The sequence below is a fragment of the Cyprinus carpio genome, chromosome B4, assembly GCF_018340385.1.
Source record: "Cyprinus carpio isolate SPL01 chromosome B4, ASM1834038v1, whole genome shotgun sequence".
NCBI classification, from domain to species: Eukaryota; Metazoa; Chordata; class Actinopteri; order Cypriniformes; family Cyprinidae; genus Cyprinus; species Cyprinus carpio.
This window is the reverse complement of record NC_056600.1, coordinates 7,201,325-7,223,516: the sequence shown is the minus strand read 5'-3', so window position 1 is coordinate 7,223,516 and position 22,192 is coordinate 7,201,325. Positions and strand designations below refer to the sequence as shown.

Here is a 22,192-nt window from a genome sequence, read left to right as displayed (position 1 = left end):
CACACCATGATGCAAATGTGTCTCTGATGCCCTTGTGTCTGTGGGTGAGATCGTGGGTGTATGGTTATATATTGTGATGTGTTTCAGAAAGCAATGCTTTGCAACTTTTGACATGTTTTAGTGGTATATATGTGATACAGTTACCTTATGGGGCTAATTTTATTTTACCTAGAGAGATTTCCTTGTTTTTTGACTCACAACACATTGTATTGAGACCCTACAGAGATATGTTCTCAGACATTTGACGGGGGACGGCTGGAAATATCAAGAAAATGAAGCAGGAGTGTCAAAACACTGAAAACTCCATGAGTGTTTGTCTCTTTCTCTCCGTCAGTCGTGGTCCTCTTTTTTTCCAGTTATCCCCAAACCCATCTCTCTGACTGAGAAGACTTCAGCTGTACTGACTCGCTGTTGTCTCCATCTGCCTGCAGCCAAGCAAAGGTAAAACATTAGATGAAAACAAAAAACCATACAAAATGTATTTTAGTTAAGCTCAATAAGCATCTGTGGCATGGTGATTAACCACAGAAAATATGTTTGTATCATCTCCAAGTTATTATGGAAGCCTTATAGGCAGTGCATTATTTTTTAATGTCTTGTTTTTTACTTTCTCCTGATCTCAGCTTAGCAAAAGTTGTCTTTTGAGGTCTTGTTTCTGTTTAAACAAAAGCCATTTCAGCATCAAAATCAAGATTTTTTGATGTTTTTGAAAGATGTTCTGCTCACCTAGTCTGCATTTATTTGAATAATACAGTGAAATCATAATATTCTGAAATATTATTACAATTTAAAATAACTGTTTTCTATTTGAATATATTTATTCCTGTGATGCAAAGCTGAAATTTTTGCATTATTGCTCCAGTCTTCAGTGTCACATAATCCTTCAGAAATCATTCTAATACTTGATTTGGTGCTCAAGAAAATGTATTTTTATTATCAATGCTGAACAGTTGTGCAAGCTTGTGTTGTGCTACCAGTAATTAATTGATTCATAATAAATTACACTGATATCCATGTATGTCCACTAGCTATATCCATATTAAGTATGTATAAACATTTTAACAAATAATTTTGGAATGCCATCAAGCTCACAACAATTAACTGACCTTGCTTGCGATGGCTTTCAGTTTACCCAGTAACGAAGCAGTATTTGAGTAAACAACATCATCCTCATTCTCCTCTCCCTCTCCTTCTGCTAATGCACAGCTGTCTGCTGCTGGTAACTCACAGTCCTTATTGGCCGACATCACTAGTCTGGAGTATTTATATTCAAGCCTACAAAAAAGAAAAGAGGTCAAAAATCAAAAAGCACTTTTTGCATCTCAAGCTGAATTTCCATCGACAGCTTGTTACCTTTTGTTCTTTTTCCAGAAATAACATGTGAGAGAAACCAAGAGGACGGCCATGAAGGCTCCGCCCCCAATTCCGGCCTTCACCCATAGGCTGACCACCTCACATTGGGCGGAGGTCTTGTTCGGGAGCAGTACTCCTTTGGTGCAAAATTTTGGTTCGTTCCACACATAGAGAGTGTCCTGTTACGAGGAGGATACATGATTAATTAGAATGATGCCAAAGAAATTATACTAGATGCATTGGTGGAAAGAGATGTACCTGCACTCCTCCTTTGCACGCTCCTTCTATCGAATGGTAGTCGGTTTCAGTGCACAGAGGACAAGCGCTAGAGCTCTCCCAGAGGAAATGAAACTCACAGCCATTACATGTACCTGCTGGGCACTTGCTAAACACAAAATTAAGAAGTGTTTTTTGTGATTAACATTACCACATTGTCTTTCCTTCAAGCAATTAAAATTGTTTGTAAATGTACATAATCAGTCAGACAATTTTTGTGGAAGTCATTTGTAGCAGAATGGTTCATTTCAGTGCATTTCGAACCCAAAATCAACATTTCTCATTTCACACATAGAAAAAGTGTAAATGCAAATCTACAAACATTGAATATTCATTGCATATTTGCAGCTGGCCTGCAAACCTTTGAATGCTATTTGTATTAGCATTTATATTAATAGCGGTGTTTCACTCATGGGTAATATTTCAGCTGTTGAGCTTCGATGATAATTCACCATATACAAAAAATGCAAATTATGCAAAATTGAAAAATGCTCATTTTTGTTACATGTCCCATCTGTTTTATTAAAAAATAAATTATCCATACAGATTGTTTTTTTCCATTTACTGAGATACTCAGCTATGCACATTTTAATAAAGAATGCAATACATTAAACATATTTAATATGTTAACTTGGTCCTTAAATACATACGTTTGTGAACAAATATAGATAATAAGCATAGAAATACACGCACCTCGGCACAGTGAGCTCTCCGCGTGCACTCTTCTCAGGATTGCAACGCAGAGTCACGACTGTGCTACGGCCGTTCAGACAGGATGCTGTGGGCTGTGGAGAGCTGAGATGGAAAAAAAATACTTGTATTATAAATAAAATATCATTGCACACATCAACTACCTATTTTTAAACAAGTTCATCTTTCTTTATTTACCGATAGAAGAAGTTGATATCTGGAACTTTCCATGAAGACTCAGGGAAGAGGTCTGAGCTGACAGTGACCCCATCCAGATTTTTGTGAACAGAAGCTCCTGAGAAGGAAATGAGATGAGTAAGAAATTAGAACACATCTGTTCTGAAGGGAGCTAAACACAACAGTGCCATGTAAAAAAATATATATATTGTAGATTAGAGGTGGCCAAATTTCAGATATATTCTCTGTATTTCAATGCAAAAAAAGATGATTTCTGTAGATTAGAGGTGGCCAAATTTGAGTTATGACGTTGCAAATTCAGCTTTGCATCACAGGAATAAATTACATTTTAAAATATATTAACATAGAAAATATATGCAGCCTTGGTGAGCATGAGAGAGTTCTTTGGAAAAAAATTAACAATCTTACTGACCCCAAACTTCTGAATGGCCATGTATGTTAAATACTGTTAAAGAAATAAGCTCACCGAGGAAAGTGTCAGCCAGGCTGATGGACTGAGACGACAGTGATGTTCTAAAGCCCCGTCCATCTGCAGGGATGATGGTCGATTGGCAAACAAAAGTCTTGACGAAATTGTTAAGGTCAGCGGATTCATTTTGCAGGTCCTTACTGGACAGATCCGTAACATTGTCAGTGCACACCGCCACCTTCCTCCCCTGCGAGAAAGAACAAAATATGCACTTTGTGATGATCTAATATCAAGCTATTTCTAATTTCTATCAAAGCAATCTATTTTTAGTCAGCTAAAGATAGAGATGTGTGTATGTGAGAGTACCTCAGCCCCACACAGACTGATATTAAACTGGTGGTAGTATTTAGTTCCCTTGGAGGTGAAACTAGGCCCATTCATGATTGACCCCACTGAACTCAATGCACTCAAGTCGTAGGTCAGCGTTCGGTTTTGATCCAAATGCGAGAAGGTGCAGTCGTTAAAACACACAGAGTGCTCCTGGACACATAAAACACACATTTTGAATGTTAAACAGTGTTAAAAACCAACATAGTCACGCATTACCTCTTGGTTATACTCATACCTTGTTGTTCTTGCTTCCAGGACCGCAGGGCTGACAGGCCTCCTTGCCATAAATGTGATGCCCAGAGAGGAAAGTGTTGGGCGGGCATTCCTGGCATTGGTTGGTGTCTTTGTTGATGAAGTGTCCAGCGGGACAGGGGACACAGGAAGAGCCATCCTGCTGACTCATCATAGCACAGGCGTGGCAACCAGACGCTGAGCCATCCATCGCATTAGTCACCGTGATCGAGTAGATCTTTGCAATGTCATTTACATACTGACGCACCTGTGAGAGAAAGACACTGCGAATGAGAACTTTTCCACGTGACTAAAAGGTACTTAAGACTTATTTCTGTTGTGAATACTTACATCAGAGGCTTTGTTGGTGCGCTGGAAAGCCCATGTGTACGAAACTGAAGCATTTTTGGTCATGGTGTGGGTGTATGCTTGTCTCGGTTTACTCCCTACCCATGATTCCACAACATTTGTGCTCTTCCTGTTTACATCCTATGGAGAAAATCAGTTTTTAAATGCTACTACTTCAGAGCACATTCATTTCAACATTTCCGTAATGCTTGCAAAAATGATTTTTTAAAAACTGAAAGTTTTGAAAAGTTTTTAAACAATAGCAATACTACATACTACATTTTTCTTTATCGGTGCATGCTTCTGTTTCACATACAGTTTTGGTTAAATTATTGTCTTACTATCATAAAATAGAGTTCGCAGTCTGCGCTGCAGTCGGTCTCGAAGATAAACGTGATTCGGCCAAACTCAGTAGCTGAAGCATCGTCCACAGAAGTAGGAAGTCTAAGAGAGATTAAAAAAAGAGGCCACTTGTAAATGTTCTATGCACAGCCAACATTTTAACACTGGAATTTTAGATCTGACTCACTTGAATCCAGGCACTCGTAAATTTAAGATGAGGTAATCATTATCTGATCCGCCCACTCCGACACGAATGTGGTCGCCAGCCACCTCCCAACCTACAGAAACAAATCATCATAGACCATTTACTTCATTGGCCTGTGATGCTGTGTGCCCTGGCATACATGCCATTAATATATATATATATGTGTGTGTGTGTGTGTGTGTGTGTGTGTGTGTGTGTGTGTGTGTGTGTGTGTGTGTGTGTGTGTGTGTGTGTGTGTGTATATATACTGTCCAATATATATGTGAATGAGGAGTATACATATATATATATATATATATATATATATATATATATGAAAAGTTTATTTGCAAAAACAGATAACTGTTTTTTTAATTGTCAAAAATCATGTTTTTAATTGTTATCATGTTTTTTTTTTTATATTGTGTTAGTTATATGAAGTTTATTTGCTAATATAGATAGATAGATGTCTTCATATTTATTGAAACACTAAAAAATGGTGATGAAACAATGTTTACTCAGAAAGTAAATTTCATAAATAATTACGAAGAATCAGCAACACACTGAACTGGATGAGAAATTTTGAACTAGAAAGACTAAAATAGTAATATATGCTAATATTAAATAAATTAATATTACATAAATTAATTATTATGCTAATTATTTTTAATAATTAGGTTTAATTATACACACACACATATTCAATCTATATATAAAGGGATTATTATTATTTATTTCAGTTGAAGTTTCAGTAATTTTGTTATGTGCTCTTGTAAAAAATTTTATAATTTTTTGATTATTATTTCTATTTAACTTCAAATTTTAGTTTTTAGTAGGTATATGTGTGTGTGTTTTAGCTTTTATTGGTATATTTTGAGTTTTAGTTTTAGTTTTAAAGTTTTAGTAATTTTATGCTCCTAAATATGTGCTCTTGTAATTTAGATTTAATGTAAGATAGAAAAAGATTTTTCATGATAAAGATGTTTATTTCTATTTAGCTTTAATAGTTTCAGTTTTAATAATCATAGTACTTCAACTTTTTGAACTAAGTATTTGAATTAGTTGAAACATTTCTGTTTCTGTACTGTATTTTTTAACTTAAGTTTTTCCATTTCTATTACTCTTACCATTCATTTCATCACATTTGGAGTTGCCCACATTAAAACAAGAAGTTTTCATATTCCTCGGCAGGATGTTCCACCACTTGTATTCATATCCCAAAGAAGGTTCAGTTCCTCCCGGGCATCTTTGACATTCTGTGCCAAAAGAAATCTTCTCTGTTAAACACCAGTACCAGTAAACCAAGAGTGTTGCATAATACATCAGTATGTATCTATATTAATGTGTTTCTATATACCTGTGGTGCCATCAGAGTAGGTGCCTTGAGGGCAGGGTAAACAAGTGGAAGAGTTGTGCATGTAAAAGCCTGGATTGCAGGGCGGACAGTCCTCTTTCTCTCCAGAAGGGGGCAGCGTCACAGCACCAGTCACATTCTCCACGCACACCTGAGGCTCCACCCACCTGTACAGCATCTGGGTCTAAAACAATACAGCAATATAAAAATGAACAAATTGTCCACACATAATTTACAACGAAACACATTCTGCATTACACTTTCCCTACCTTGCCGTCACTATCACAGGCCGTGTGGATTTGAAAATAGTCTTTCTCTGAACAAGGAGGTCTTTCTTTACACTCCGACCATCCCTCCTCTAGAACACACACACACACACACACACACACACACACACACACATATAGAGAAACATTAGGGTGACCATATGTCCTCTTTTTCCCAGCCAGGATTTCCTAATTGCCAAAAATGTCCAGATTTTGGCATTGTTTTCCTATTGACGTGCTCACTACAGTCCTAGAGTCCAATTGGACGATTATGTACAATGCCTGCTTGCTATTGGTCAAACTACTTTTCAGTCATTACCTTCAGTAAGTATGAATACAATAGGAAAACAAAGCAAAACCTAGACATTTTAGGCAATTTAGAAATACAGACCAGGAAAAAATTGATTTATGGTCATACTAGAGACATTATACACACTGAAAAAGTGTTTTAGTTACTGGATTGTATTGGATTCTTGCTAAAATGATAACAACAGGCCATATGTAGATTGTTTGGCTCAACAAAGAATGTAAGAAATCGTCTGTGTTCGTACGGGAGTACTGTATTTTGGAGCATGGTGTACATGAACTGGCTCCCTTTCCAGAGTAAGTGTTCCTGGGGCAAAGGTCACATGAGGAAGAGCCTGGGGTTTTACTGAAGGTGCCCGGCCTGCATGGAAAACACTCTGAGGTGTACGCCACACCTGCACACAAAATGTGTAAAAAAAAAAAAACATTATATGACCATAAAATATCCCAACAAAAAAAGGGTGTGAGACACAAAACTAAACAAGATTTCATCAGAATCCCACACCTTCGATCTGGATGTTTTTCAAAAGGACCGGCTTCACTGGTTTCCCACCCAAGAGCATTCCTGTGGTTCTCCAGTACAGAATATTAGTTCCTGACTTCAGGTTTACCTGTGACATACAAAAAAAACAACAACAACAACAAAACAGCTATTAGACATAAATACTGCAAACCCCTTAAAGGGACAGTTCACCCAAAAACGTATATTCTGTGATCATTTTCTCACACACATTTTGTTCCAAACCATTCTCTGGAACACAAAAGCAGATATTTTGTAACTAAATAGTTTGGGTTCCCGAAACTGTTTGGTTATCAACATTCTTCAAAATATCTTCTGTGGTGTTCAGCAGAAGAAAGAAAGTCATACAGGTTTGGAAAAACATGGTGAGTAAATGATGACTGAATTTTAAATTTTGGGTGAACTGTCCCTTTAAATATGAATAAAATCACTAACCGTATGGGTTCCCCACTCTCCGTTAGAGGTGAGTTTGATCCATTTCTCACTCCCTGTCTGGTCCATCTCCTGACATTGGTCATTCTGAATCTGCATCAGAAATAAAACGTTATTTTTAGAGACATATTTTCACTTCAACTGAAACTGAACGATGTATAGAGTAAAACGCACAAAGAACTCGAAGAAGACGTTGCTGTCGAGATACTGATAGTCAAAGGAGACGGATCCCTGCTTCATGAGATGCACTGCATACACCAGTGACACTGTGCAGTCGTCACGATTGGATTCCAGGTGAGTTCCCTGAGGTGTCCATGAAGAACTGCAATTAAACGACACAGGTATATCCAGATCTGTAAAAGCTTAGAAAATAGAATATATGGATATATATTTCAGTATGTAACTTGGCACTTACTTGTTGCAGGTCATGGATTCGTCTCCTGAACCTCCTGAGTCCATGTATGTGGCCAAACTGCTGAATCCCGCAGGAATGGAGTCCCACTGGTCAAAACGCACGCCGCTGCCCAGCGAATAAGAGCCAGCCGCACATGATGTGCACTGCTGGGATGACATCTCTAAAAACTCCCCAGCTTCACAAGAAAAAGCTGTACAACAAGTAAGCACAGACTGTGTTTGCATAGTGACCCAATACAAAGACCTTCTGATGTTTTCGGAACATTTAAATTGAATGTCATTGCTTTTGATATCAATTAACACCAAGGAAATGTTTCCATAGTGTGTTTGAGCCAGCGTTCTTTAAATTAAATGCCACTTGGTTTGATATTTTAAGGAATGCAATGCATGTTTATTAAGAGTGTGTATATGTGGTTGTTTTCTTACTGCAGTCTGTGCCTCTGACAGGCTCTGGAAGGCCTGAGCAGCTTCCCTGGCTGTGAGGAATGGCAACTCTCCATCTGGACCCTGTGCTGTCACACTCTGTGTACTCGAAGTAGTAGTCTGTCTGAAACACACATGCAGATATCCACATATTAAACATTTACATCAAACACAAGTTATGGTCTTTAAAAGTGAACTTTTTTCATAAATATAAAAACATATTAGTGGTTAGAATATTTAATAGATTTAATATTTTAACATATTATACAATATAATATTTTAAATATATATATATATATATATATATACATATATATATATATATATATATTATTATATATAATATTTTATATACATTTTGTAATGTATAGTAATCTGTCTATAACACATTCATATTCACACTGACATATTCAGACATTTACATCAACCACAAGTTTTGGTCTTTAAAAGTGACCTTTTTTCATAAACCAGCAAGGATAAAGCATATTAGTAGTTAGAATATTTTAATAAATTTAATATTTTAACATATTATACAATATAATATTTTAATATATATATATTTAAATTTTGTAATGTATAGTAATCTGTAAAAGTTTACATCACCACACAGCTACTATTATGTGTTAAAATAATTAAATTAAATTAAATTAAATTAAATTAAATTAAATTAAATTAAATTAAATTAAATTAAATTAAATTAGAAAGTCCTTTATACGTGTGCAAAAAATAAAATAAAAATAAATAAACTAAAATAAACTCCTGGATACGTGTACTATATATATATATATATATATATATATATATATATATATATATATATATATATATATATATATATATATATATATATATATATATATATCATAGACAATTTTTTGACATGCATGAAAAAGGTTTTTAGCAAAAAATAAAAAATAAAATAAAATTGCCCATGTACTCTTCTCAAATACAGGCAGCTTTACAGAAAGTGCCCTTTCAAAACATATTGTCATGTAACAAAATCTGTGCCATTTGTTTTGTTTTGTTTTTTGGATTAAGTAAACGTCTTGAACATCTTACCCCACTCACCCCTACCTGATCCTTTACTGTTTCCAAAACTCTCAGGCACATATAACAGATAGTTATCGTGTGTGTGTACAATAGGGGGATGGGGATGGTCTGACTATCTGCCTTCTGTCCCCAGACAGTCGCCAGGGCAACGGCCAGGAGCCCTTTGACTGTTGTCATGATGATCACTCATTGCTTTTGGTTGTGGATGGTAAAGAATGAAGAGTCTGATATACTCTGATAACAACCTGAAATAATGAGGCCACTAAATACCTCCTGTGTGTGTGTCTTTGTTGACAGATCTGTTATGCAAATCAGTGTGTGTCCAATGCTCTGAAATGCAGCGATTGTTCGCTGCTCCTTTAGGGGCCTGCTACACACAAAAGCCAAATTGACCGCATACACACACACCAAACCTTGTATTAAATTACATGTACCACCATTATAGAGTGTAATGAAGTTGTTGCCCTCAGGAAGATATTAAATATACATCCCACTGGAGGTGCCTGTCATCTGGTTATGCTTGATTACAGCACACACATTATCACTAATGGTGCACCTGCACCTGCCACTATTACCCAGCATCCCCCACAAATACTCTTAAAGCAGCAGTTCACCCCAAAATTAAGATTCTGTCATCATAACTCACCCTGTGTTGTTCCAAAACTGCATTTTTTATATAAAGCAGAATGTTTTTCTATGCAGTAACAGCAAATGTGACCCTGGATCACAAAACCAGTCATAAGTAGCACGGGTATATTTGTAGCAATATACAACAATACACTGTATAGGTTAAAATTATAGATTTTTGTTTATGCCAAAAATCATTAGGATATTAAGATAATGTTCGATGAATATATTTTGTAAATTTCCTACAATAAATATATCAAAACTTAATTTTTGAGTAGTAATATGCATTGCTAAGAACTTCATCTGGACAACATTAAAGACGATTTTCTCAATATTTAGAATTTTTGCACCATCAGATTCCAGATTTTCAAATAATTTTAAGCTTATGTTTTCAGTTTTAAGATTTCAAAATTGACACTTATGACTGGTTTTGTGGTCAAGGGTCACAAATGGTAACTGAGTACCATTTGTTATTCTGCCCAGCATCCATCTGTTCATTTTTGGGTGAAGTGGCCCTTTAATAAGCGCGTCTTTGTATGCAAATATGAATGATGCAAGAACAACACCGCAGTCTTTCCAAATTAAATGGAGGGTGGAGACCCATTCGCGTTGTATGAATATGTTTAAAGTTCATATGAATCCATTTTACAAGCGAATGCAGCGCATAACGCACAATAATCAAGCTGTCATCTGATTGGCCAGCTGAGCGCCGCGTCATCATATTATAGGATCCTCGTCCATTTATTGTCAATAACAAGATGTTCTTTTTGCTTTTTCATCACGGATTTTGTGTATACATCCCTATTATGTTTGTGTATTAAAAATGAATAATACGTAATAACGATAAGCGCATTAAAGGCATTTCAGAAGCTCACAATGATGCGAATAACATTTTAGTATTAATTTTAAATAGTTGTTTGCAGAAACAAAATATGCCTACGTCGTGACTGGTCTGAATTGTCATTTTGTTCAAAATGTATATGTTTTACAAAAAGGTGCATGTAGTCGTTTACCTCTTTACACAGTGGCAGGTTGTCTGACGCTCGTGCGCAGAGGAAGAGGGTTACAAAGCGCACTAAATAACAGGATGTCCAAAGCGCCCTCTTCTCCATCTTATAAGGCTGGAATTAAAGGAAAACAAGAGAGTCCGAGGATCTGAATAAAGACAACGAGGTTTCGCGATGTTTATGCATAAACTATAGACTGAAATGCGAACACGCCGCGCGCTGCTCAAAGATAAGCTCCTGCTTACGAGGCTCTGATTGACAGCGGGCGCCTGACGTCACGCCTGTCTGGTCTCCCAGTCACTTCACATGGCATCTTTTATTTAGGTCAAGTTAACCGTTTTTGTAAACTCAGCTAAATTTAAGATTCACTAACGATCCTGTTCCAAAAATAAATAATAGATAAACTAATAAACAGTTGAACACTCGGTGTTATTTTATTAAAGTGTAACTTAATAAGAAAGTCACGCTGGGAGAGCATGACAGAGAGAAAGACAACACGCAATAAATAATTCAGTAATATTACACCGTCACACACCCTATTTATTGTCAGGATGAAAAGAAAACAAGGTGAAAACAGGAAAGAACAATGCAAGTGAGCGGAAATGCATTGCATAAACATCTGCAAAATATGTCTGTGATTATCCTCCTTCAAGGTGTGGAATATTTCATTCTTTATATATATATATTTACTTTCTATAGGGCTGTAAAAATGACCTTTTGTTATCTGAACCACACATCTATCTATCTATCTATCTATCTATCTATCTATCTATCTATCTATCTATCTATCTATCTATCTATCTATCTATCTATCTATCTATCTATCATCCATCCATCCATCTCTCTCTCTCTCTCCATCCATCCATCCATCCATCCATCTCTCTCTCTCTCTCCATTCATCCATCCATCCATCTCTCTCTCTCTCTCTCCATCCATCCACCCATCCACGCATCCATCCATCCATCCATCCATCTATCTATCTATCTATCTATCTATCTATCTATCTATCTATCTATCTATCATCCATCCATCCATCTCTCTCTCCATCCATCCATCCATCCATCCATCTCTCTCTCTCCATCCATCCATCTCTCTCTCTCTCCATCCATCCACCCATCCATGCATCCATCCATCCATCCATCTATCTATCTATCTATCTATCTATCTATCTATCTATCTATCTATCTATCATTCATCCAGCCAGCCATCCATCCATCCATCTCTCTATCCATCCATCCATCCATCCATCCCTCTCTCTCTGTCTGTCTGTCTATCCATCTCTCTCTCTCTCTATCCATCCATTCATCCATCCATCCATCTCTCTCTCTCTCTCTCTCTCTCTCTATCTTTTGGCTCATGCATTATTGTAAGAATATCATTAATGATTATAATAATTTTCACGTTATTGCAAAGATGAAAGAGATATACAGAGATAAAATGTAATATTTTAATTTCTAAATCGTTGCAGCAAAAATGCCGTTTAATTTTTTTTCCGAAATTAGGTATTGTAAATCAAATTATATTGTTTTGACAACACTTTACATGGCATACAATCAAACAAGCATGGTTTATGCATTTTCAAAGATATGCCAAGGTAGGCCTACACTTGAATAAGCAATTTTATTATTATTATTATTATTTTATTTCGCACATTAATAGAACGATATTGGGCTAACATAAGTACATAAGTTCAGAAACATTCTTATTAATTATACTCTAACAGAAAAGCGAAACAAAACGCCATACAAGAAATGATTCAAAGTAAAATAAAATAACATAAAATGATACAAGTAACATATTTTCTCCATATTCAACAGCAGGTGGCGCTGCTGAGACTGCAATTAATCTGAAAGCGTGTTAAAACATTCAAATGTGCTTCCCACATATTAAAACCTTACTCTACTAACGAGTTTCGTCCAAACATAAGGTGAGAACCTACATAAATGTGCACTTTTAAAACACAAACGTACAGTCAGTTAAAAAACTCAAACCGCTTTCAGAAGCGGAAGTCACCAGCGGGCTTCTGTAGACGCTTCCGCTCTGTGTGAGGAGAGGCAGAAAAAAAACGTATCCTCCATCCTGGTATTTGCCTTCATCCTGGTCACTGCGAAGTCCCCGTACCCAAAACAGGAAGTAAGTACCAAAACCAAAGCTAAATTTCACTTTCGCTCACCTCTGTGCGCCGGACTTGTATCTTTATATTCTGCACATGAAAAATAACGCACCGACTTCGAATAAATGTCGTCGAGTCCTCACGGCTTCATGTCGCACATAAACATGGCGTCTCATTATTCCTCATCTGCTTAAATTAAAGCACCACATAGGACATTTACAAGAATGGTGCATAGCATTATTCTCTAAGCTATTATTAAGCTTTCTTCATTAAAAAAAAAAAAAAAAAGTTTTAACAGAGGTCGCGTGTCATACATTTGTGTGTTTTTTAAAGTTTGCGTTGGGTTTAATGCCTGTTGAGAAATGTATATACAGCAGCATTTGTTGCAAGCAAACTGTCTAAAATTTTATATCAGTGTAATAAATATCCATTATAATGCAAATAAAGTGTTTAGTTTGTCTTTAGCACATTAAAAGTGAGTCTGTCTGCTTGTGTGTGTATTAACCTGTAGGCTGAGCATGAACACAGGAGATGTCCCAGCCACTGTGACCCTCGAATCCGTCAATTCTGTCACATTTACTCAGGACACTGACGGAAACATAATTCTGCACTGCCCTCAGAATGGTGAGACGCACGACCTCGTGATGTTGTGCCCTATTATATTGTATTTGTTTCTATAATGTGCTTGTGTGGTTTGGACATGCAGATGGGGAGGATCTGGGGTCTGACGGGACCACCGAACCTGTTCACAAACGCCTGCGCTTGTCCAATGAAGACGGGGAAGACCCTCAGGACTCTACCTCAACGGAGTATTCTGTTGTCACGCTGCCAAGTGAGTATAAACACGCATGCACAAACATGTTTGTACACCGTTTATACATTTAAGTGACTTTTATACCAAATGATAATACAAATGGTCAGAACTCGGAAAGAGCTTTATTAACAATCATGTTTACACACACAAGGAATTTGACTTGACGACCGGAGCTTGCAGTGCAGAAGAAAATACAGATGTAGTGCAAACAAACATGATAGTGCAGAAATACATAGGAGTTACAAAGAAGAGATGGAATATAACACCAATATACGGAAAACAGAAAATTAGATAATGCACTATATACAGAAGTAGAAATATAGAGGAAATAAAAACATGTAATTGTTTAAATCAGTGTACAGTTATTATTTACAATAATTACACAATAATACTGATGCTTTTTAAATCACCTATATATATATAATGCTTTAATATTTTAATGAAATCACTTAGATATTAATTTATATATAATAAATAAAAAAATAAATAAATGTATTTATTTGTAATATTTTCAGATATAATTTAAAATAGTTACAAAAATAAATAAAATGAATGAATAAAAACAATAATAAAAAATCGCATGCATCACTTGCACTTAATGATGATAAAATGCGTTAAACTGTAAAGAGGTATAAAATGTAATATTTTAATTTCTAAATCGTTGCAGCAAAAATGCCGTTTCATTATTTATTCGAAATTAGGTATTGTAAATCAAATGATATTGTTTGATTTTCATGTTGCACATAAATTAACTGGTTATATTATATTAACTGGTTTGTGCTGATTTTAGTTACAGAAGGTGATGAGAGTTTTGAGGTGACAATGACTGCGACGGAGATGAGAGATGGGGAGCTGGAATCAGACGACCCTTCTGACACAACAGTAGAAACCTTAAATGTTTATTAGTGCTACACAGCTTTGTTATCAGCATTAATTGCTGGCTTTGCATGGTATATAAATAGAAAATATCAAAATGTTGTTTGTCAACAGGATAGGGATTCTTCTGTCCAAAAAAAAGGTAAAGATGTATCAGCTGTCAGTCAAGCCTGGTTCACCACGAAAGAGGATAAAGACACACTGGTTAATAAAGGTAAAACATATTTCTTATTGATACAGGTCTGTATTGTCATCCAAACCCAACATAAGAAATATAGGACCTGATATCAGTACACACAGTCTTATTATTTGTTATATATCCTTAGGTCACAAATGGAAACAGGGTATGTGGTCAAAAGAGGAGATTGATCTCCTGATGAGCAACATAGAGCGTTATTTAAAGGTGAGCATGCATTATAGATGCATCACATTTGCTGGAGGTGCCATCTTTGATTTGCACCCTCACTATTCATCTGTCTGTGCATCCCGACTCAGAACCGAGGGATTCGGGACCCTGCCGAGATCATCTTTGAGATGTCGAAAGAGGAGCGAAAGGATTTTTACCGCAGTATAGCTTGTGGTTTAAACAGACCGCTGTTCGCTGTATACAGACGCGTACTACGAATGTACGATAACCGAAACCACGTAGGCAAGTAAGTTGCTTTTATTTATCTTTTAAACCGATTCGCAGATCCAAAAAGAATCAATTATACACTTAAAATGACTGGTGTAATATTTGATATGTGCTATTCTTGTCGTTCAGATACACTGATGAGGAGATCAATAAACTGAAAGAGTAAGTTGAGCCATGAATCTTGAATGTCATGAAGTGTGACCTGAATGATCTACATTGTCAGTTTTGGGTGTGTTATTAGGCTAAGGGAGAAACATGGGAATGACTGGGCTACCATTGGGGCGGCACTTGGTCGCAGTGCATCGTCTGTGAAGGACCGCTGCCGTCTCATGAAGGACACATGCAACACCGGTCAGTTTGACTGGGCTACCATTGGGGCGGCACTTGGTCGCAGTGCATCGTCTGTGAAGATATATATATATATATATATATATATATGTATGTGTGTGTGTGTGTGTATACATATATATATATATATATATATATATATATATATATATTTATATATATATGGTTTATTTTTGTTATGTTAAACAAAATAAATATTAAACAAATATGCTTATAACTATGTAATAAAATAAGCATTTTACATAAACCTAATAATTAAAAATAATATAATAGCATGATATTTAAATATTATTAATGAGAGAATTATTACCTATTAAAATATTGTAAATGTTCTTTATTATCATTATAAATTTTATATTTCATAAATTAAATTGTGTATCTTTTATTAAACTTATTAATTAATAAATAATTAATTACATTATTTTAAGTCTTATTTTATTATTTTATTAATTAAAATTAGAATGAGCAAGAAAATATTAAATTAAAAAAATAAATTATATTAACAGTACCGTATTATTATGTGTTTTATTTTTATAATGCTTATTTATTTATTTATTTGTGTAACATCATTTAAACTCCCATGCTTTAGGAAAATGGACAGAGGAAGAGGAGAGAAGGTTGGCAGAGGTGGTCCACGAGTTGACGGGCACCGAGGCGGGTGACGTTGTAACTCAGGGAGTCTCTTGGGCATCGGTGGCTGAACTTGTCGGCACTCGCTCAGAGAAACAATGCCGCTCCAAATGGCTCAACTACCTTAACTGGAAACAGAGCGGCGGCACGGAGTGGACCAAAGAAGATGACATCAACCTTGTTCGCAGGTAGTTCACTGCACAATTATCAAAATACCTATTCACAAACTAATTATGACTCGTTAATCATAATTCTGCATGAGCAGGATGGCTGAACTGGATGTGGAGGATGAGAATGAAATTAATTGGGACATTCTGGCTGGTGGGTGGAGCAGCGTTCGCTCGCCTCAGTGGCTCCGCAGCAAATGGTGGACCATCAAAAGACAAGTGACCAATCACAAGGAACTTCCCTTTCCTGGTGAGATAAAGTCTTTATAGTTTAGCATGACTGTTATAATGTGAGTTCAGACACTGAAGCAGTGTTTTCTGTGGTGTGTAGTCTTGTTGAAAGGGCTGCAGGATGTTGTGGAGGCACCGCCGTCTGCGATGAACAAGGTTGTGGTGGTTGGTTCTCGATCTGCTTGTGCTTCGCCCAGCTCCGTCACTGCACTGCAGATCCCGGTCCAGATTCCAGTGCAGATCACACATGTCTGTGAGTCAGATAACCTGTGTCAGTGAATTTTGTGGTTATAACAGTTCAGTGGCATTTTAGATTCAATGCACCATTTTCTCTCTCCACAGCTTCTTCAGACGGTGCAAGCGGTGCCTCAGACAGTGAAACCATCACATTGAACTCTGGGGCTTTACAGACCTTTGAATTACTGCCTGTGAGTACCTCAGATTTTTCAAAACTATCAGATGTATAAGTGTTGTTTATAAACCATGTGTGTAATTTCCTCCCTAGTCATTTCACCTGCAGCCCACTGGCACCCCTGGAACGTATTTCCTCCAAACAGGAACCAATCAGAGCCTCCCACTCACACTCTCAGCCAATCCCACGGTCACACTCACAGCCGCAGCTTCACCGTCTTCACCAGACCAGATTATTTTACACAGCCTCACCGTAAGTCTTTTGTGTGCACAAGGGTTATAGTTAACTAACATTATTAAAAAACATATTTGTTACTTGAAATGAAATAACACCAAAACTTTTTTATTTGCTAAGGCAACTTTTTTACTTTAACATTGTTTATTTAGTTTGATACTAAAATCACCAAAACTAAACATTATTAAAAACTGAGCAGACATTTAAAAAAAAATTAATACAAATTACAAAAGCACACAGCAAAATAACAAAAACTAAACCTAAATTATATAAACTTAACTTAAACTTTATTAAAAGTAAAAAAACAAAACAAATAAAGATGATAAAGAATTATAATAGTATATCACTGATGATACTAAAATAAATATTATACACATATATTCATTATGCATTTTTGAAAAAATGAATAACAATGACAAAAACAATTCAAACACAAACTTTTTAATTATTTTCTGTTTTAGTTATTTTATCAAAAGTAAAATTTTGAGAAAAAAAATAAATATGAATAAAAACTACAATAGTATGTTATTGATAAATTATATATATATTTGTGGGGGGGGGGAATAATAAAAATGATTAAAAAATAATTAAAAACTGGCAAAATTACCAAATTTAAACTTAATAAACAGAATTATTTTAAGTTTTGATTTTAAGTATTTTATTCAAATTAAAATTTAAATAAAAACTAAATCAAAATATTAATAGAACGTTGATACTAAAATATTTACCAAAATTAATGTGAAGTCACAAAGCCTGTAATTCTCTCTCTTCCGTCTGCATCAGACCGACAATGAGAATGTGACCGTCCAGATGTCCCACCCTGGCATCATCATCCAGACAGTGACCTCAGAGGACCTCTCGGACCCTCTCGGCCAATCAGAGCTGGAGGGAGAGCAGGAGCTTGAGAAGGAAGAGCCTTCGGAAAACCAAAACAACTCTGGAGAAGAGGAGCAGAGTGAAGAGAGATCCAAAGATGTGCAAGAAGAAGAAAAGGTTTCATTTTCTGAATCCATTCCAAAAACGAAAAGTGTTCTCATGCCACCTTCCTGCTCATGAAATTCTCCTTTCTTTGTTTAGACTCTCGACTCTCCTAAAGTTGGGGAAACTGTAGAGAGTTCTGGGATGGGTGAAGGAGGCGTGCTCATGGTTCCGTCTCCGAGCAGCTTTATTCCTACTAATGAGGACATGAGCACGGATTCTGTCCTTCCGCTTGGAACACTGACAGGTAATGAACAGAGTTGGTATAACGCTTTACTGTATTCGTATTACTTTTCCTGGTAGCGCAGTAATGCAATACATTACATTTTACATTTATGTAATTTGATTACAGTTGCTAATGTCAATAAAATTATGTTACTTAAGTTACAAAGCAGTGTTAAAAAATATGAAGTAAAAGTGTTTTGTGTGTCATTATGCCCTTTAATAAATCACCGGAGATTGCAAGTTAAAACGTGGAATGTAAGCGCTCTAACCATTTGTTTTTCCATACAGATCCCATTCTGCAGAACCAGGAAGACGGATCGGACTGATCCACAAGACACAAAAACACTGACTTTAGAGGATGCGTTCCTTTATATAGGGACAAATGGAGCATGCAGGATCATCCAGACATCATCAAAAGAAACGTGCGTGCATCAAAACACTTCAGTATTTATTTATCATGCAAGTTCCTGAGCCTCATCTGTGTCTCAGTGCAGTTAAAAACATGAAATACTCTGAAACTACACTTTTTTTATGGTGTATTTAAAATATAATACGTTCATTATTTTAAATGTTTTTTTGTGTGTGTGTGTGTGTGTATGTATATCTAGATTTGACTAGTTTTTGTAGCCTACTTTCCTGCTTAACAGTAAAACTTGATATAAAGCTATGTGAAGCTGCACTGTTCTGATGTATGAATTAAAGAGGTTGTACAGGAATGTTTGCATCATTCCAAATGTTCGCTAGACTAGATGGCCATAATTTAACAAATGGTTTAAATATTCACCTTATCTGTAAGTTAGTGCCTCTGTGTTTATTTATTTAATAAACAAAATTTTGTCACCACTTGCATGTCATTACTGTCGTCCCATTGAAATGATCTGTTCTCATTAATAAAATGAACTGGACTATTGCAGCATAGAGATTGAGGAACGGGGAAGAGGAATGTTATTGGTGAAATCTTAAATTATGAAGATCTGACTTGTCCCCAAGAAGGTGCCTTAAGGGAAGGAATGTTTTACCGAGCTAAAACAACTAAATAAGGTTTTTTTTTTTCAGGAGAAATGTGTCTAATTTCTGCACAGTAATACCTAACAAAATGGCAAAAATGTTGATTATGGAGGCTGCTTCTGGAAATACAAGACAAAACTCCTACCTACTCTCACCTACAGAGAGTGTTATTTTAATATTGTTTATTTATGCTCTTTTATAATGGCATTTGATGGCTTGTTAATTGCATTTAAGATATTGCACTTTCAATAAAATATTTGCAGTGGGTTTGTAAAAGCTTTTTTAGGCATGTTTTGGACAGAGTTGTTCATGCATTTACAGCTTTAACCAGCACGCGTCACCAGTGAGTGGCAACTGATTCAAAGCTTTGAAAAGGGTAGTTTCTTTCAGTCTCTTTGCTGCTTGCTGCTACTGCTGTCTTATAATCATGCATGCACACATTTTGTCCACATGGGGGTGAACACACTAAATTTATTTCATACATTTGCCTGTTAGATTCATCAATAAAAACATTTCAGTGTTTAGCCATTTTATTAATCATTAGTTTATTAGCTGTCATTTTGATACAGGATCTTTGCAATAAATGCATGAGTGATCAATCACTCTGACCGGCCTGTAGATCATTACAATTCCCCATAACCAAACAAGCACTAAAATAAATGCTGCTCGAGTCTGCAAACACAAGCAAAAAAAACACCAAAATCATTGTTTAACTGTTAACAAACATGGTACATGTCATTTTAAATAAATAAAAACAAATACACAAATCCGTTTCCAAACTAAAACAGTCTCAGGAGCTCTTATATCCCGTATGTTATGTGTATTTTCACTTTGAAGCATGTGCTTGAGTTGAATTCAATGCAACATTACCCCATCAGTTGAGAGCTGATCGTGTTTATTTACTGAATCTAATAGATCCACGTTTCTCTGATGGTCAAAGCTCTGACAAAACCATAGATTAGTTAAAAAGAAATATAGAAAAATGTAACTCTGAGCTCTGCCCTCTGAAGTGCGACAACCTTAGCCTCCTAGAGTTGATTTCATCTATAGATGAGACACTTATTGACCACAAGATGGAGCCGATGGTCAGCTCTTTGTCTGGCTTACACACATTTAATATCGTAAATAGCTACTTTAGCTTGAGTACGAAAATGTTAAAATATGAAAAAAAGAAGAAAGAAACACTTACTGACCATGCTGTCACTGTAACATGACTCGTAGTGCAGTTTTCCATCCGCTCCACTAGGCGGCGTAAGCGGCTTCACGGTCACGCTGACACCTCGTTCAGGATGCGTGACAAACGTGACTTTGTTTACAACGCGTGCAGACCGTTTAAAATACAGATCCTGGAGATGACAGCTCGTGACTGTTTTATAAATGTAACTGAACGGCACATATTCCGACCCGTTAACAACCAGAATAGACACAAGCTGCGATTATTGCGGGAAAGTTGACAAAAAGAATAGACACAAGCTGCGATAAATGTTCCAAAAAGAATAGACACAAGCTGCGATAAATGCAGGAAACGAGTGACGAGTGCATTATCCTTTTCAAGCTTTTGTTTTTTGCGGTTCTGCTCTCTCAGTTTATTTAATTGCTGTTGCAGTCTTACTGTAGGTAATATACTTATGTTTGTTATTAGAGTCAGTAGGTTTGTGAAGCTCTGTTCTTGCTGCTTCATGCTTTTATATTTAATAATAAGCATCATCTATACAGTCAGTTGTTTACAACTGTAAATGGACATTGTCCCAATAAACATCTATTTTGTTTTGCTTTATTGTTTTCTTTTGCATATTAACCAGAGGCTGAATCACAGAACCAGATTGAAGGCCATAACCTCGACTTCTACAGCATGTGAGTCACACAGCATTCATTCAGCAGTGAAAAGAGACACACATAATGAATACATAAGTGACGCATATATACATACATATTTGTTGTATACATACATGTGTGTATTTAGAAATACATAATAAATATACACAGTACACACACATATAATATGTAAACAAAAAACTTATTTTGTATGCAATTAATCGTTTGAAAGCAATATTATGTGTATGTGTATATATATATATGTATGTATATATATGTATGTATGTATGTATGTATATATATAAGCTTTAGATTTATTTAGACTAACTTGTAAATTCAGATGTTTTAGATGTGCTAAATATAGTTGTCTGTTTATTTTTGTCTTTTCTTTAAAGATGGGATGTGTTTTGACAGAAGCAGAGCTCTGGGACGTGTGGACAGACATTACTGTAATGATGGCCGTCTGCTCAAGGACAGGTAAGACTTAGAGCTTGTGTTTTGTTGTGTATTAAACCTGTAGGTTACCATCACTTTCTTTTTGGAGGGTCACTCCTCTAGAAAGCTAATGATGGTAACCTAAGTGGGTGGTTCAAATTTTTTATACGCAACAACATTTTTTTTCCTGTCAAGAAGCATAACCCCTGCTGGACATTGCTCTAGGACTCGGGGGGGACCCGAATCATCCCCATCCCTTCATTCACACAACACTCACTCATATCGCAGAGACCTGGCTGGGATTGAACCAGCAACCTCTGAACCGTGAGGCAGCGCTCTTACCTGTGAGCCACAGATCTCTTGCTTGAGTTTGTGCTGGAACTTATATTTCACTGTTCACCTGTATGTGATTCTACAATAAACCAGTTAAAGCTTTCAGTTGGGTGATTGTT

The 22,192-nt window shown here is 36.1% G+C and overlaps 2 protein-coding genes across 3 annotated transcripts; one reads left to right on the top strand and one right to left on the bottom strand.

Moving 5' to 3' along the window:
* Positions 1 to 353: 353 nt before the first annotated feature.
* Positions 354 to 11,092, bottom strand: elapor2b (endosome-lysosome associated apoptosis and autophagy regulator family member 2b). The gene is made up of 22 exons (XM_019097779.2): positions 10,827 to 11,092; positions 8,140 to 8,260; positions 7,715 to 7,904; positions 7,474 to 7,621; positions 7,303 to 7,392; positions 6,853 to 6,958; positions 6,593 to 6,742; positions 6,045 to 6,133; positions 5,779 to 5,959; positions 5,549 to 5,677; positions 4,425 to 4,515; positions 4,237 to 4,339; positions 3,899 to 4,036; positions 3,552 to 3,815; positions 3,293 to 3,466; positions 2,984 to 3,173; positions 2,518 to 2,614; positions 2,323 to 2,424; positions 1,612 to 1,738; positions 1,354 to 1,532; positions 1,107 to 1,275; positions 354 to 425 (listed from the first exon to the last, which is right to left on the bottom strand). The coding sequence occupies exons 1-22, from the start codon at positions 10,923 to 10,925 to the stop codon at positions 357 to 359; spliced, it is 3,006 nt and encodes a 1,001-aa protein (XP_018953324.1). The 5' UTR covers positions 10,926 to 11,092; the 3' UTR covers positions 354 to 356.
* Positions 11,093 to 12,802: 1,710 nt separating this feature from the next.
* Positions 12,803 to 19,336, top strand: dmtf1 (cyclin D binding myb-like transcription factor 1). Of its 2 annotated transcripts, none has more exons than XM_042721787.1 (17): positions 12,803 to 12,953; positions 13,445 to 13,557; positions 13,640 to 13,765; positions 14,538 to 14,629; positions 14,738 to 14,837; positions 14,950 to 15,026; positions 15,119 to 15,276; positions 15,387 to 15,419; positions 15,499 to 15,608; positions 16,195 to 16,423; positions 16,501 to 16,652; positions 16,734 to 16,886; positions 16,976 to 17,061; positions 17,139 to 17,297; positions 18,063 to 18,272; positions 18,357 to 18,504; positions 18,771 to 19,336. In XM_042721787.1, exons 2-17 carry the CDS (start codon positions 13,452 to 13,454, stop codon positions 18,806 to 18,808), a joined length of 1,977 nt encoding a protein of 658 aa, XP_042577721.1. In that variant the 5' UTR covers positions 12,803 to 12,953; positions 13,445 to 13,451; the 3' UTR covers positions 18,809 to 19,336. The 2 variants fall into 2 exon arrangements, with proteins under 2 accessions (XP_042577721.1, XP_042577722.1); XM_042721788.1 differs by lacking the exon at positions 12,803 to 12,953 and adding an exon at positions 12,967 to 13,160.
* The last annotated feature ends 2,856 nt before the right edge of the window (positions 19,337 to 22,192 follow it).

Bases quoted from the DNA above. Each gene is read 5' to 3' on its own strand.
- elapor2b (XM_019097779.2), bottom strand. From the start codon at position 10,925: ATGGAGAAGAGGGCGCTTTGGACATCCTGTTATTTAGTGCGCTTTGTA. The intron at 8,261-10,826 runs GTAAACGACTAC...TGTGTGTTTCAG, and splicing joins ACCTGCCACTGTGTAAAGAG to ACAGACTACTACTTCGAGTA. The intron at 3,467-3,551 runs GTATGAGTATAA...TTATGTGTCCAG, and splicing joins CTGGAAGCAAGAACAACAAG to GAGCACTCTGTGTGTTTTAA.
- dmtf1 (XM_042721787.1), top strand. From the start codon at position 13,452: ATGAACACAGGAGATGTCCCAGCCACTGTGACCCTCGAATCCGTCAAT. The intron at 16,424-16,500 runs GTAGTTCACTGC...CTGCATGAGCAG, and splicing joins GACATCAACCTTGTTCGCAG to GATGGCTGAACTGGATGTGG. The intron at 17,298-18,062 runs GTAAGTCTTTTG...CGTCTGCATCAG, and splicing joins TTATTTTACACAGCCTCACC to ACCGACAATGAGAATGTGAC.